This window comes from Momordica charantia (genome assembly GCF_013281855.1).
Source record: "Momordica charantia cultivar OHB3-1 chromosome 8 unlocalized genomic scaffold, Mcharantia_2.0 BLBB01000008.1, whole genome shotgun sequence".
Taxonomy (NCBI): domain Eukaryota; kingdom Viridiplantae; phylum Streptophyta; class Magnoliopsida; order Cucurbitales; family Cucurbitaceae; genus Momordica; species Momordica charantia.
The window spans coordinates 31790771-31807758 of record NW_028275166.1 but is presented as its reverse complement, the minus strand read 5'-3'; the positions used below and the strand labels follow the sequence as shown (position 1 = coordinate 31807758).

Genomic DNA, 16988 nt, shown 5'->3' with positions numbered 1-16988 from the left:
AATGGTCCACATGCGATAGAAGAGGGCTAATTGGGCCGACAATTTAATGGGCCTACTTTAACGATTTGGGCCTTTGGTAAAGAAAAATATCCAATTATTGAATTTTTTTTACTTTTTTTTTTTCCTTTTCAAACCAAGAAATACTGCATCTAAATCTAAAACAAACATGATCACCCGGGATTACATTAGAAGAGTGGTGATTAGGTATCACCATCACAATCACGAAAGAAGAAAATTGTCCCAAATGACAAAGAAAGGATGATAAATAATACACTTGACCAATAAAACAGCTTAACGGTTCAAAGAACGAAGAGTATGAACAAATTTTATTTATATATGATTAAAAAACATATTTGATCAATAATTATTTGATTAAACATTATTTTATTGTTCAAAGAACTAGGAATATAAACAATTTTTTTCTTTTAAACAATTATTGAAAATTGTTTTGCCATTATAAAATTGGTAAATATGGTTGAAATAAGCTTATACAGAAAAAAAAAAACACATCTGATCATATATATTTTTACAATATTTAAAAAAATAAAATTAAATGAAAATTTTCTACTATATTATTACGAACTCTTTTGCAGAAACTCTAGTATGCTAGATGAAAAATTTTCTCCCTAACTACCTCCGTGGGAAAACTCCCCACATTTATAACCATTAAATTAGGGTTCTCCCATAATTCAAACATCACTCAGTGGATAGAAGTACAACTCTTACTTTTCTTATCGTTGAAGGTTCGATCCTAACTAGAAAGAAAAATGTTAAAATACGTCCCCAAATACATAATAAATATACAACATCAGAACTCAGTTTAACCATTCTTTTTAGTACACAGAAGATAATCTGTTCATGGAGAGACAGAGTTTCAGCATCAAGAACAATCAAAAACTATCCTACAGCTTCCGGTACAAGCGAAGTCGATGTGAGATCCCGACAACAATGCCCCAAAATAAAGTGTCTTCTTATAGCTTCCAGTATAAGCGGAACCGGTGCAAGATCCCGGCGACAATGCTCCAAAACAAGATCTCTGCAAAGATTACATAGAGGAGGATGCCCACTCTTCTTGAATGCCAAACTCCAATGAAAAGATGCTTCTTTATCCAATATATCTGCCATTGATAATGTCAAGTGTTAAACAGATAATAATCTATTAGAACAAACTCATGAAACAGAAACAAAAAGGTCGAAGAAGACGGTGTTTACGGTTTGGAATCTTTGGGAACGTTCGATCAGTCCAACTTTGATGATAAACTAAACTAAGATGACAAGTTTATGGTGGATGAGGATGCTGGATTTGATGCAAATTATATTGTATGAAAAATTACTTTTTTTCTTTTTCTACTTTGGCTTATGGGGTCAGTTTGTGTAATCAACAAGTCGTTTATCATGTACGGGGTACTTATGTTAAGTTAAGGATGTGTTAATCTCAAAGAATACATAAACCCAAATTTATAAAACTCATTTTCTACCTCATTCTAGCTTTCACAAATCAAACACTTTTTTTTCCTTATATCTGTGAGCGTCTGGGACAGCTTTCATAGATCAAACACGAGTGGAAGTAAAAAAAGTAACATAAAACCATGTTTCTACATCTCGTGTATTTACACAATCCAAACACAAAAATTAGGTCTCCTAAACCCGAGTGGATTGAAACAATGAGCCAACCATACCTAAGCATTTTCTATTTTTATTTTTTGGGAAAAAGTCAAATTTTACATCTAAACTTGACCAGCAGTATCAAATTTCACCTGAAGTTTCAATTTCATCAAACTGAACCCTAAATATAGATAATTTACTCTTTATTCAATTTTTGATAATTCACCCACTAATTAGCAAAAGTAATGTGAAAAACTCATTAATAAAATGAAGATCGAGTTTTGCACAAAATTAAGTTTGATTAGTACCCAAAACATACCATACCATTAAATAACTCTGGCAAAACTTAGAAAGTTTTCAACAAAAACCAGTTGTAAGGTCGTTTTTTACTCAATCTCATCAATTTCATACCAAGTATATATAAAATTCATTGAACTCACGTAAGAATACTTTTCTCAGTGGTTCTTCGAATGAAAACTTAAGTAAAGGTAAAAATTACTATAATTTTAAAAATTTAAGGTGAGAATTGCAACACTTATCCAAGTTTAAGATGCGATAAAATGAAATTTGAAATTTTAGGGGAAAAAATTGATATACTTTGCCAAGGGTCAAAATTGATCTTTTCCCTCTTTTTTATTTTTGAAGTCATATGGAATTCTATCTTTTGTTCATGTGTTTTCATTTACTTTTCTATTGAAAAACATAATTCACCAATTATAGTTTACAACTAAAAGTATAAATTATTTTTAAAACAATAAAGAAAAGAACAAACCAGTGTGTTGTGGGGGTCTTCATAATACCAGCCATTGATGAATCCTGCAAAAATGCCCATTGCTGCCATAACGAACACGAGCATCGCGTTCATCCCGATCCACTCCAATGGCAGAAACAAGTACTTCAGACCCCAAATATCAACCTGCATTCATCATAAAAACAAACTCTTAATCGGCAGACTGGAGAAAGAAACCGAATCCAAGACCTTCATATGCATTAAAGTATCTAACTGTAATCCTTAAATCCAACTAAATTAAGGTGGGGGCATGATTGAAAGGTAGTTTCAAGAAGAAGACAGAGTACCAAAGAGTAGAAGACACAGAAAACCAATGCTGCAGCTCCTGACGTCACGCAGACGTAGCTTAAAGTATATAACTGTTTATTTATTGGAATTACTGCATCAATCAAAGATGCATATCATTATTCGTAAGAAATGAAATAAATACGGCGAGAGTTGCAAAATTTGAAAGTTGGTGATGTGCAACACCGTGAGTGAAATGAAGAACAAGTCCAAAAATAAGAAGAGCGAATCCCATAGTAATCCATTGCTTTAGCCGAGCTGAATGATCCTGCATTTCAATGAGCAGTTAAGGCTTTAGCATGTTAGAACTCAGAAATCATACAATGACTTGTAAGAGTTACAGAGCTAACCTGAAAATGTATTAGAACATGCCCAAAATGCACTCCGATGATTGTGGACAGAATTGAAGATATAGAACTGCAGGTGCAAGCATGTGTATCCTGGGTGAGGTTCAAAATAATCTAGTACTATAACTATAATGAACAAAAGCAGAATATTTCATCTCAGAAAGAAAAAACTTTTAGGAACACCATTAGGCTAGAATTTTAGAAATATTATTGGTACAGTAAGGTAAGGGCATATTAATAAAGGGAGTGGGTGGGATTAAAATAGGCAATATTTTAGTGGTTTAATCTCAAGTATTTCAGCGTCTAAATACCTCAAAATACTTGGAATATCTTGCCGTATTTTCTTATTCATATTTCAATACAATTTCCAAGTCTTATTATTTGGTTTGTATCACAAACAAGTAGGCATCTCTTTAACATTTAATTTCATTCAATTTTCTGTTTACTATGGATGCTGCAATATTAAATGATTTGAGAGAGAGAGAAAGAGAGAATATGTGCCAAATTCTATAATTGAGAAATCTTGTCCAAAGGTTTCATCTTCTCTATCTAGTAAGCCCATCTGATATGCTCAAGTGCCAACTACTTCGAGCAAACACACATATATGAATACGATTCAGGAAAAACAGAAACTCAAAATTTGTGTTTTGGTTTTTGAACCATCAAGAATCCTTAAATAAACCACAGGCGGATTTCTTTGCTGTTCTACGGAGTTTGCAGTATGAGAGGATTAGGTGGAGATAGATCTAGGGAGGAGGTGTGGGCCCTTGCCCTGTTTCATGTTTCCCTTTGTGTTCACTGTCCAAAGTATTTTGTAATTACTTCTTAGGTTTGATCTTGCTTGATTGGAGCTTGTTATTTCAGTTTGGCTCCCCTTTGCTGGGTTTTTTTGTATGACCTTTAGTATTCTTTCATTTTTCTCACTTGGATTTTCATTATTTAAAAATTATTAAAAAAAGGCCTTCTAGAATCCTAAAATAAACAAGAATCCATAATATTGAATCATATCTGTATGACAGACCTTAAAATTCCTTCAGGTTCAAAAGGGGCAAAACACCATGATGGAGCATTATTTCGAAAAGGCCCTGCATATAGAGAATTCTCGGTGCAAGCCTGCAGCACTTAAAGAAAAGGTATCAAATATTATGAGCCATCAACAGTAAATGTCATCAACTTATGACAGCTCTATGAGAAGCAAATAACGAATATACACACTTTAGATCTTCTCCAAGCAGGGTACGGATACAAGTGATTGATTCCCAGCAATTTTCTGTCAAGATATCCCGCAGCATTACATGGAGGATCCAAACTTCCCCTAACACCACATGCTACCTAAATTTGGTATGGCAATTGCTTAGATGATCCTAGCCCTTGGCAAGAAAATCATTTTAATCAATAATATCCAGGAAAATGCTCATTATATGGTATCTATTCACAAAATCGTTGATTTGAAAGAAAAAATTAAAATTAGTCTGTCAGTGAAACTAAAGTAATGAAGTTGGACAAAGAAATTAACTGCAGTTACCAATGCCTCTGATAATTCGTTATTTGAGAATAAGTTGAATGGTCACAAAGAACTTACAGTGAAGTTTCTTCCAAAATAATCACTATCACTGTCATTGACGGTAAATTGCCAATCAGGAACATATGTTCCATAGAGGAGAGTGAAGTAAACAACAAGAATACAAGCTCCAACCAGCCTGCAATTTAAGAAGGAAAATTATTCATAAATTACGACGAAAGAAATAATGATTTTTTTTTCTTTTTGAGAATGAAAAATAATAATAATAATGATAATGATAATTGATCAATAGTAATGTTTTTTGTTTTTCTTTTTTTGATAACCCGGAACCGATAGCTCTTTGGTCAATAGTAATGTAAGTGGTTACCAATGCCAGAAGTATGACTTGAATATAGAAAAGTGGCCGAATGGTTGATCCCTGGATTGTGCTGGTTGATCCCTGGATTGTGCTTTTCTGGAAAGTACTTCCACAAGTGCCACAACCAAATATGCAAAAGCAATTCTCTATAGAATATAATTCAAGCGTTTATTGGGTGCATCTTTTCCATGAAGTTAGCAACTACTTCTGTACAATATTAACAAATGTGAAGTCCAATATCAAAATACCTGGAGAATGCCACACAACCTGATCTTTTTCACGTCAACGCCATAAGTCAGTTTGTCTGGCTTATGTGAATAGCCACCTTCATAAAATTGTTGAAGAAAAGTCAAAATTTGTATGGCAAATAAGATAATTGCTCCATCTTTTTATTCATTTGTTCATAATAAACAATACAGTGCCAGGGGAAGAATAAGATATGAATGCACTTTCAGTGCAAATAAACCTTCCTCAGTGTTTCATTCTGATCAATATATTACAGACGTGAATGGATAATAATCTATTTTGACAAAATAAATTAAGCCTTTTAAACTGCAAACAATGATTATATCAGAATCAAAAGGTAGAAACCTCAGTCTATAGCCATTGTAGTTAAGAATATGACACATAAAAACAAAGGCATCGTGTACATTTTCTCTCAATCATCTCTTTTCTTAACAAAGAAACAAATTTTTCATTGATAAATGAAAAGGAACTGAAATTGTTCAAAGATACAAACTCCTAGATGAGTGAAAGGGGAAAAAATAAAAATAAGAGCAAAGCTACAAATAAAGTACAAGCATCTTAATATACTATAAAAGGAAAGATAAAAGCCTCCCAATTAGAAAAGAATCTCAAAGAATCGTCTTGCTGCTTTAATCTTGCTCCAATATATTATTACCTGAAACATGTCTCAGTTCTAATCCACTTTTCTTGTTTGAGAGAACATCGGTTTTAGTCTTATCCAAATAAATAATCCTCTCCACCATCCTACGTAGAGACTCTCAGTGGAAGTTACAAGTACAACACATAAGAAATCTTACAATTCGACTGCAGTAAGATGGAGAAATTTCACAAAACAAGAATTTTGCCACCAGATCGACATAAAAGTAATCTTCTAGATATATAGCAATACATTCCAAAATACAAGATGTGACATGGGAAGGACAGATTTAGTTGAATGCACCGAATCTTCAGTGCACTGTTCTGAAATGACAGAGTTGGAGCAAAAGCTGACCTTGTAGCAGAAGCCCCCAGAAAAGGAGCTTTAAAGTTCTAAGGGTGATCTTTTCAATGGCCATAAGTTGACTTGGTATTTTCTATAAATAAAACCAAACCAGGAATGATAAATACTGTTAAATCATCCTCCAATAGCTTGTCATCAAGAACAAATATTAATAGAAGCTGAACCTTAAGGGCAAGTGCAATGGCCATCCCAACAATGAACAAGAAGAAAGGCATCGCAAAATCTGCAAGATTGCAACCGTTCCATGGTGCATGACCAATCATAGGCCATTCTTCCCCAGCATCATCAACCAAAATCATCAACTACAGGCACCATTACATCGAGGAGGTCCATTAAATAGCATACTAATCATTACAATTTACAATGTTCAATAATATCTTTACTGATTATATGAGCATCAACCTAATATATGAGTAACTGTACAATTTTACATGAAAGTGATGATCATTCTGAGTATGATAACTCGCCCAAGTGCTCCTGAAGGACTCAGAGACAAATAACAAATTTGTCAGATTATAACCATGCAAACTAAACTCTAAATTTTCTTCTACACTAAACCCAGGTCAGAATATTCAGAAGTTGAGAAGTTCACATCAACGTAGGTAACTTGGTCTAATTTTTCAATAGATTCATACTAAAAAGTTCTCCAATTTTCTTCTACATTCAATCTTTTTACTTGTGCTTCTTTACCCCCCCACCAAGAAGCACTATCCTTATTAATTTCTTTTATCTGTACATCATATTAAGTAATTTCGAGAGACTGATATAATGGAGAATGGATTTCGTTTCAAAATCAAGTATAGAAAAAATAAAAAAAATAAAAAGGGGTTGTTGTAGCAATTTTTTCCAATTATTATTATTAAGAAACTCAGCTTTCATTGAATAAATGAAATAATACAAAAGAGCAATCAAAAAGCAGACGTACAAAAAAATACCTGCCAAGAGGAACCTCAAACTACAGAAACGGGTTCCAACCCAAAGGCCAAAAGAATAACATCTAGCTAATAGTTTTATCAAATTTATTTGATGCAATCTAGCATAAAAGAGTCTATAACTCTTCTACAAGAGTCCTCGTTATTCAATTTTTGCTAACACAAGGGATGAAGTATAAAAAGAGCGTGTTAAACTACAAACAAAGAAAACCAATAACTAACTACCAATCAACAACTAACAACTCAAACTAAAGATCAGAAAGCTACAATTGAATCCACTACATCAAAATTGCTCGAAGACATTAAAATGGGTTTTGGAAGAAATATTATCTCTTTCTCCAAACGAATTGTGACCAGAGGGAGATTTTTCTGACAAACTCTTTTCCTCAATTACAAAACACATAAAACCCGACGAAAAAGCACTCTGTATCATCCATTTCGAAATCATCCAATAACCAATCCAAGTAATAGAAGAACCAACAGTAACACGGCGGGATAACAGAGCAGAGAGAGAGAGAAGTACCGCAACGGTGAGACCTCGGAAGATATCAAGCGACGCAACACGCTTCGATTTGGGTGGTTCTGATAGCACGACCTGGGGTTCCACCGGGATGAGGCGGTGCTGGGGAGTGGAATCGGACTTGATTTCTTCCATTGCCGAACCGGAAACGAGCTGCGGAAGTGAAGTGAACGACTGAATTATATATGGATGCTCAAAAACGGGCAATGATTGAATTGTTAAGTGTAAGAAGAAAACATAAAATCACTCACTGGTTGAGAAATCTCGTTTGGACTGTTGCGATTGCGGTGATTCATGATGGGTTCGAAGAATTCGAATTCAGTTCAACTGATCTTTTGTTAGAAAATTGACTTTTCCTCAGAAACGGAAATGGACAAATGAAAGCTCGGAAGTTGAAAGCTCTGGTTTTCTCGAGCAAGTCGTGCCAGTCTTCTTCCTTTCTTTTATTTTCATTCTTTCTTTTTTTTCTCTTTCCATTTTATTTTTATTTTTTAATACAACAAATTCGGAATATTAATTTAAGTGAATATATCTCAACAGTAATTGACATATATTTCCAATCAAAAAACTATAATTAAGAAGATTCATGAATCATTGATAGATGCCGATAGAACGGATCTACGTTGGGACTAGAGGCACGTGCTCTTGAATTTTTAATTAAAAAAATATAGTATACTATGTATTAATTAAAATGTTATTTGGCCAAGTGAATTTCCACTCCACGTGAAGTGTGCCCTACTTTCTTTTTTTCTTTGTTTTTTAATACATCAAACTCCGTGAAGGTCATGAAGTTAGAGATAGGTGCCGATAAGGATGGATCCACGTTGAAACCAAGGGCACGTGTCCCTGAATTTTAATTAATTAAAATATAGTATACCATGTATTATGCTGTTTGGCCTGGTTTTCCAATTTTTATTACTATTATTTTTTGTTTTTTGAGTGAACTTTTATTTTCTTTTTAGTTAACTTCTTTTTTTTTTTACAAAATTTAAATTTATAGTTCTAAACTTTATAAATGTCAGAGATGATATCCTTTTATTAAATTAAAAAAATTCACAAAATCCCACTAATTTAATAAAAATCAAGTTTCTCAAATTTGATTAATTCACAAAATCTACTATTAAATAATTATGTCAAATCTTATAAATTTAAGCTAAAAAATCAATTCATAATGTCTATTTTTTTCGAATCCTATCAATTATTTCATACCAATTTTTATTTCATTTAACACACGATAATATTTTTTTCAATAAGTTTTCAAATGAACATTTATCGAAGGGTAAAATTTGCAACACGTGAAAATTACAAAAGGTGCAGATTGATACACATTATCAAGTTCAAGTTAAAAATAAATATTTTTCCATTATGTTTATATGCGTTTGTGTCTCTGACGTAAAATCCTAGATCCGCCACTAGGTGCCGAGCTAAAGTCAAGTTGGCTCTTTATTTCTTTATTTTTTATTATTTTATACATTACTAAGAATTAGAACCTAACCTAAATTGTGAAGTAGAGATGTCTTGCAGTCATAGGTGTGGCCTAACTCTTTTGTATTGAAGGGATAAATATAACCCTGCAAAACTTAAAAGGTTAAATTATTAATTAAAAGAATGACGACATGACAATAAAAAATTAACTTAAAGAGGCCAACGTGAGCTAGAAACTCATAAACTTGAACGCATTAAGGTCAAAACTTCGAATGAGTCAGAGAAATGGCACAATCACATAAAATGCCAATAAGGATAAAAAAAAAAAGAAAAAAAAAAGGACTCATTGCCACTCGAACATGTGGTAAGAATTTGATTTTTCGATATTTGAGTTCGGATGGTTGTGAATGTATTAATCAGTCGGTTTATATTGAGTCGTCTATATTGATTGGAATAAGTTAATACGATTGATCGAGTTAAAGCAGGTATCTTCTTAATTACCTTAAAAATTTGTACTATATCTTCATGCAAGTTATTAAATAATTGCTCCATGGAAATAAGGTATACAACACTGATAACATTTAATAACTGTAAATGCATACTGTGTTGTTTTAATCCATAGACTATTTTATTTTGTTAGAACAAAAATTCAATTAAAACATATTCAGATAATATTTTCTCAAAAAAAAAAAAAAACATTTTCAGATAAGTGTTTTAAAACTTCTTCTCTCTCCTTATCCATTTAAAACTTAGAAACAAAAAAAGGTCATTTTGTGAATAAAAATTTAAATCTGCACAATAACACCAGCCTTTAGAAACCATTCGACCTTAGTTCTTAAAAACAGTTTAAGAAATATGGTCAAAAAGCTATGAAAATAGTTTGTTAAACAATTTAAATACTCTTTTGGTCCTGTTCAATTTCAACACGTCCATTTTTCAACCTATTATTTTAATTTCTATTCATGGTAGTGCTTATACTTTCACAAACATCTACTTTAGCCTCCTAATTTTAGAAAAATGATCATTTTGATCCATCACAATTTTAGCACGACAATTTACCCGCTAAATTTACTGAAACGTACACATCAATCTGCATTAAATAATTCCCATTGTGTCTAAAATATGTGCCGAAATCTTAGGAACAGGGACCAAATTGGTCACTTTTTAAAAGTATCGATCAAAATGAATATTTTGAAAGTATAAAAACTAAAATGAACCAGAATTGAAAGTACGTAGACCATAATGAACCAAAACTAAACTAAAACTACAAGACCAAAATAGGATTTAAATTATTATTTTTTCTTCCTCCATTGCAGAATCCAACCTAGCTTGAATGGGTAGCATAAATCAAAGGACTATGAATATTATACAATAACTATAACAACAATACAATAATTGTAGTAAATAAGTGGGATTACAAAATAAAGGGAGCCAAAATAATTGAAGAGGACAGCAAATAAAAGATGAGAAGAACAAGATGAAGCAAGAACTATAATCTATTTCAAAATCAAACCCAGTAAAACAGAACACATAGCAATCACTTTACAAATTATGTGCACATACAATCGGTATGATCCCATTGCATTTCCAGCTATACAACAGCAACTCATAAGAATAAATACAACATGGAAGAAATCGAAACAAGGAAGCGAAACTCGAGGAAAGAAAGAAAAAAGACTCCAAAGGCAGATGAAAGGGGAATGAGATTTGTTATCTTTGTTTTACCTGTAATGTGAACAAGGCTCTCCTGTTTTTGATGTTTGAGCATTTACTTTCCAGCTCCAAGTTCTTTAGCAATGTCTCTTGTTAAGCTGAATTGCGAGGCATTATGCCATGGAAATAGGGTCCGAGTAACAGGAAGCTTCCTCCGAAGATCCTGCAATGCATAATAAAAGATCCGAGATGACTAACGGATTCGTTGAGAACATGCGATGGTTAAGACCGCAAAGGGAAAATCTCTAGCAACACAAAATTCCGAAACTACATCAGAAACATCAGTTCCCCCTTTTTTCAAAAAGAAAATTTTAAGGAAATGAGATAATAAGATAATGTTGGGCCAAATAACAGCATCAGAGTAGAGAGGAAAATCTGTGACCAGAAAATCTGGCAACCCCTGTACAATCTATGAATAACTCCAACTTAACACATTGCATAAGATTAACCAGAAAAAAGAGAAAAAAATCAAATCCACAAAGAAATCTTCGTTTAAAATTTATAATAAGATGATGGAGTTGGCAATTGACAGTCCAGCATGCAGAGAAGGACAACTGGAAATTGACAGTCCAGTATGCATACAACTAACATTCCAATTGAGCAATCAACCATAAAAAATCGACAGAATCGGCATACTTCAAGGGTTATTAATATCGTTATTATATTAGAGTTCATGGCGAATTTTTACCTTAATTTCATTGAAATCAACTTTTTATTTTTAATTTCTAATCCTTCACTTTTTCTAGGATTAGATGGTGTGAGAATAATGGGACAATAGATGAACAATCATTTGACATAACAAAGCAAAATTTATGCCACTGGAAGACTCTAGAAATGCAATAGCTTTTCACCCAATAAAAAGGAGTACCTTGAAGGTGGTATCAGGCAAGTTTGAATAGGATGTCTGCCAAGTGGACAAGCATAAGTCAATCTCTCTATGAGAGCTAATAATAAATTATACTGATAATAAAAATATGTCGAACCTCAAGAGATGCCGAGTATTCTGCCTCGTGATGACGAATAATATTGGCTACTGCAACTGCACAATCTTCAGGAGACTGAAACAATTATAACAAATATCAACGATTTTGAAAAGGATTGGATAATGAATACATTCTAATAGTGAGATAAACAATCTCTCTATCACAAGAACTAGATACAAGCAACAGATAAAAAGTTCCAAGTACAGCATACCAAAATTAAAAATAATAACATTTGAGGCACAAACAAAGTAAATACATTACAGAATTTAGTGAATATGCCGATTTTCTAGAGAAATATCAATAACATAACTGAACATACTATCACATATGAAGATTCATTTTACATAACCACGCTGTACTGCATGGTGGAATGTTCTAAAGACCAATGTAAAAATCAGCAAAAATAATCAAGCATTTGATTCCACCTAAGGATAACAGTACTGACCAGAAGTAATAGTTTAAAAAAATAAAAAGACACTTTTAAATAGGGAATGACCTGCATGATAGTTGAATCATTACATTCATGCTTTGTGTCTAATTGGACATTTCCCTCCTCAAAGTAATGCGCAACTACCTGAAGAGTAGAAAGGAAAAGAGCCCCAAAGTATGGAATTACGAGGTTTTAATAACACATTATAAAAGAGCAGGTTCAAATCAAAGAAATGTACACTTGGATCAAGTAACAGAGAGTACCTGCATTTTCCCTCTTATTTCAATCGTTTGAAAATCGTTTTTAAACTCAATGTTCCACGTCGAACGCCAACTTCCATTACTGCACATAATGGCAACAAACATTTAAAAAAAAAAAGGAGGAGGAGCTGAATCTGGAGTTTGGAAAATGAGTTCATCGACACTAATGAATTGGAATATGTTCGGCAATATATGAACCAAAAGCATCAGATTTTCTGCAACTACAAACAAATCCAATATAGAAACTTGATGATACATAATTCTTCCAAACCGTACACATCACAACAAAGAGAGGGAATAGAAAACAAATAGGAGAAGACAAATAGACGAGTCAAGAAGTTGCTGAGGCATATTTTGATGACTATGCACGTACCAGAAGTTCTGAGGGCTATGTCTAGTAGCAGAAATAACCACAACAAGCTCGAAATCAAATTCAGGTCCATCCGCATCTTTTCCATTTACACAGTAAATTGAGTAAACGCCTTTAGGATACATTTCACCAACATATCGAGCAATTTCTGCCTCTATGGAGCCTCTGCCATAGCATAGAATACATAACAAAACAAACTCATTGCCATTGATAAACATCTTAAGGTATATTTTACAACTTTATCAAGTCATTTTGTCTCGTATCTTTATTTACATATTCTCCTAACCTTTTCTTACTTAATGGCTGTACTTCAGCTTTCAGGAAGGACTTATATGAGACAAATTTTGGGTGTAGGGTCCTCATTTGACCTGAAATGGTCTAGACTCTAAGCATCTTGTACAGAAAACAAAATGTCATAATTTGTGGTTCGGTAATGTCTATTGTCTCCATACTCCGAAAAATGGCTTAAATTGTTTTTCAATTATGCTATAAAAGTACAAATATTTGTTGTTAAACACAACAGACTTCTGTTGATGTTAAATAAAAGAAAAACTTTAGACAGGTCGGTATAAGCAAAGAAACTGACTCATTTCCAAGGAGACTGTGTCTTATCACCTAATCACATATCCTATAAATTTTAAAACTCGCATCCATCTAATCATTTAATATAATAAAACTCCAACAAGAATTGTCACTGATTTCATTCTTTTTCAAACTAGTCATAAAGCCTACCGAAATTCCTCAACATATGCAGATGGGAGTTCTTCATCCAATGCAGGTCTGACTTCAGTACACACCTGAACCAAATTTAACATGAAGTGAACAGATCAAATAATAAAACAGCTAAGAATGCAGAGCTTGACCAAGGAAGGGGGGGAGTGTGCAAGGAGGTAAGATTTCCATGATCTGATAAGGACAACACTATGTATAGAATAAACCAGAAGATATGAGAAATTATTAGATACTAATGTAATTAACAATTTAGTCAAAGTTTTTCTCATGAATAAAAATTAAACAGCTAGGTCTTTCTAATTTTGTTAATACAGGTTAAATCAACAGACAATGCTAAACCGTAAGCGAAATGACATGATTCAGATTCAATCATAATAATGGAACATCAACTGAAAATAGGAATAGTAATAAACTTTAAAAATGGTGAGCAAAATAATATATAAGATTCAAGTTTCCGCAATAAGTTAATCACTTCTACTGACAATCTTAATCATGCTTTCTTCGTCTCTCCACATCTCAAGCAAGGGAGAAGTCTATACTTATCTTAGCCACTTGAAAATGTCTTTTATGTCCATACAACTGTTATTCTGATGAGATTAAAAATTAATTTGACTCTTACCTGTTTGATATTGTCAATTATAGCAACTTGTGCAGTTCTTGGGTCAAGAAACTCGTTTTCTTCAAGCTCATTGAACGGTGTAAGAATCACCTAAATTCACACGATATTAGAAAACTGAGAAGGATCGAGAAAACTACATATTTAATGGGCAAGCTTTCTAGAACGTAGTTTCAAGATAATAAGAGCCAAATACTCCTTTCACAAATTGGACGAATGCTTGATTTTTGAAATTATAGAACCACCCACTGGACCAACCATCCATATCACTTTGTTTCACTAGATATGTTCAAAATCTTCGCGACTAACTCTGGTTTGTGAAATTTTTGCTTCTCCTTTTGTAATTTGAATGAAACAAAAGCAAGTCTGACGCGTACCATGAAAACAAAATGCAGGCTCTTCACGACACTCACTACAATTATCTCGAATCAATGAAACTAGTTCCCCCACCTTATCCGTAAAGAAAAAAGCTGCTCACAAAGACTATGCACATTAGAAACTTACATCTCCTAGTAGGCCAGGCATTTCGATGCAAACCATGTGCGATTTGTTGTACTGTGGAAAAGCTTCAGATGCTGCCTCGTGGTACAACTCATCGTCGTTCAAAATCTTTTTGACATCTGAAGATTGAAAAACACGGAGCATCACAAATGTAATCCGAACAGAAAATCACCGGAAATGGTTGTGCAAGATGTATGTGCCAAAATACACATCAACATGAACCGAATTGTAATTGATTACCTTTAGCGACGAATTGGATTTCCCCGGCCGGAGCGTTAAGAAGAAACCACTTCGCGATCTCCTTCTTCTGCTCGTCGTTGAGCTCCACTTCCTCGTCGGCCATTGCCGGGAACTGGAATTTTCTTTTCTTTTTTCTTTTCTTTTTTCCGATTTCGAACGTACTGAAGCAGAGACGGAGAAAATAGCGGCGTAAAAGAAAACAGCCTGTGAGCTGTATCGGGTCGGTAAGAATCTGACCCGGTGTATTAGGGCCCGCTCCGCAATATTATTCCGACGTGTCGTTATGTGTCAAAGAGTGTTTGCAGGTGACTTTAGAACGCTTTTATGGCTGGGCCGGGCCCAACCCAACCGATGGTGTCGGAAGTGGATCCACGACTTGTTGTTTAAAAATAAAACGACCATTATTTTAAGAAGTAAATTGTAAGCTTTCTCCACTTGGACTAATAATTGCGTGGACCGACGTGAATAAAAGTTTATAATAGAAATGTTTTTTTAGGAGGGGATGAGTTTGAGGTTGTATTTCTCGAACTCATTCTATTTTTATATTTTAGTAAACACTGTCAAAATAAGTAAAAGTTTTAGACTTGATTTGCTTTGTTTTTATTATTATTTAGATTTTAATTATATATAGACTATACTTGAATAGTCAAAATGATTCAGGACCCTTCATATTTGATCGTGACATCTCATTCACCATTTGAGTATATTGGATTGTCTTAAACACACATAGATAGTGATGTCTATTTTCTCCGTGATGCCCCGTCTTAAACGGGGCAAGGAATTTCCATTTAGGTCCTCCATAGGGTGGGGATGGAGGAAGATTTTTCATGTCACCTAAATGGGGCAAGGACATAAAATACGCACGTGTCTGTGGGTGCATGCGTGTATGTGCGTGGATTAAACCATGTAAATAGGATTTTATCTTTGGGAGTCAAGCAATTAATTAAAAATTTATTTTTAAAAAAATGTTTAATTGAAAAATAAAATAATTGAATCGTGAATAATTTCGTATGGAAAACTAGATCTCAAAATTTCTTATGTAATTTTACAAGGATGGAGAATTACGTCTCATCCCACCTCGTGAACACCCTAACCACACATGGATTTGGCTAATGTTTGATATGACGTTGACTCGAACATAGGTAACATGTCATAATTTTAAAATAACAATTAGTTTACTTTTTACCAATATGTGATAATGAACAAAATCCATCTTCCAAATGGTGGAATAATTAAGCTAATGCATGTCTCTGTCTTCATATACTAAAAATCGAGACATCGAGATCAAATGTCATGTTTGCACATAACCAAGACATTGCAAGTTATCAAACAATTGAGAAACCACCATAATCACAGGTATCTTCGTAGTTCGTAATCAACATATGCTACAACAACACGGTGAGATTTACATTGGTTTATCATTAACTAAGCTAGGTCATGTCTTTTGGAAATATTACCAAGGCTTTTGGAGTACAAATTCGACATCGATAGCCTAAGAATTAACCTGGGGTAAATTTGGGAGTGTCGATAACCCTGTGAGGTCAAATTATGTTTAGGAAGCCGAGGTCCTAAACCTACAAAACATGGATTTGGATAAACTATAGTACTTATGTTTAGTTCGATATTACCTTGGTCTAAATACTACTTTAGGTAGAAAAATGTATTAGGTGCACGTCATCACCTTGGTCCAGTCATACCCACCTTTGGTGTGACATTAGTAAACTCTCTCATGCCAAAATCATGCAGCAACTATAATTATTTTGACGCTTAAATTCAATCCACTAGTACTCATTTAAACTTACTTGCTTAATGCACGCTCGCCTCAATAATTTGTTAATTTGAACATAATTCAATCCTTAAGAAATTAGTTACTTACCTATTTGTCGACCATTTCAATCCTCACATCTATGTAATGCTATATTCTTAAAAAATATATATCATGTTAACATGTATTGAACAACTAAAAACAAAATAATGTGATCTAAGAAATTTTTTTTCAAAAAAAAAAAATCAAAGAAAAATAACAGAAATTCTTTTATATTTAAAAAGGTTAAAATTTAAGTAAGATAGATAGACGTATTAAAAGTTTAGAAAAAATGGAAAAAACCCAAAA

The 16988-nt window shown here is 33.3% G+C and overlaps 2 protein-coding genes across 3 annotated transcripts; both read right to left on the bottom strand.

Moving 5' to 3' along the window:
• Positions 1–704: 704 nt before the first annotated feature.
• Positions 705–8031, bottom strand: LOC111023295 (heparan-alpha-glucosaminide N-acetyltransferase-like protein (DUF1624)). Of its 2 annotated transcripts, none has more exons than XM_022300697.2 (14): positions 7857–8031; positions 7609–7758; positions 6318–6455; positions 6145–6226; positions 5156–5232; positions 4917–5053; positions 4610–4727; positions 4243–4359; positions 4049–4140; positions 3031–3097; positions 2867–2948; positions 2683–2774; positions 2378–2521; positions 705–1118 (listed from the first exon to the last, which is right to left on the bottom strand). In XM_022300697.2, exons 1-14 carry the CDS (start codon positions 7899–7901, stop codon positions 972–974), a joined length of 1488 nt encoding a protein of 495 aa, XP_022156389.1. In that variant the 5' UTR covers positions 7902–8031; the 3' UTR covers positions 705–971. The 2 variants fall into 2 exon arrangements, with proteins under 2 accessions (XP_022156389.1, XP_087983960.1); XM_088127834.1 differs by lacking the exon at positions 7857–8031 and adding an exon at positions 6585–6630 and having other exon boundaries at positions 7609–7743.
• A 2477-nt stretch (positions 8032–10508) lies between these two features.
• On the bottom strand, positions 10509–15056 carry CPA (Subunits of heterodimeric actin filament capping protein Capz superfamily). The gene is made up of 10 exons (XM_022300746.2): positions 14876–15056; positions 14639–14754; positions 14138–14227; positions 13519–13583; positions 12790–12951; positions 12420–12498; positions 12223–12300; positions 11727–11801; positions 11612–11647; positions 10509–10906 (listed from the first exon to the last, which is right to left on the bottom strand). Exons 1-10 carry the CDS (start codon positions 14976–14978, stop codon positions 10799–10801), a joined length of 912 nt encoding a protein of 303 aa, XP_022156438.1. The 5' UTR covers positions 14979–15056; the 3' UTR covers positions 10509–10798.
• Positions 15057–16988: the final 1932 nt, after the last annotated feature.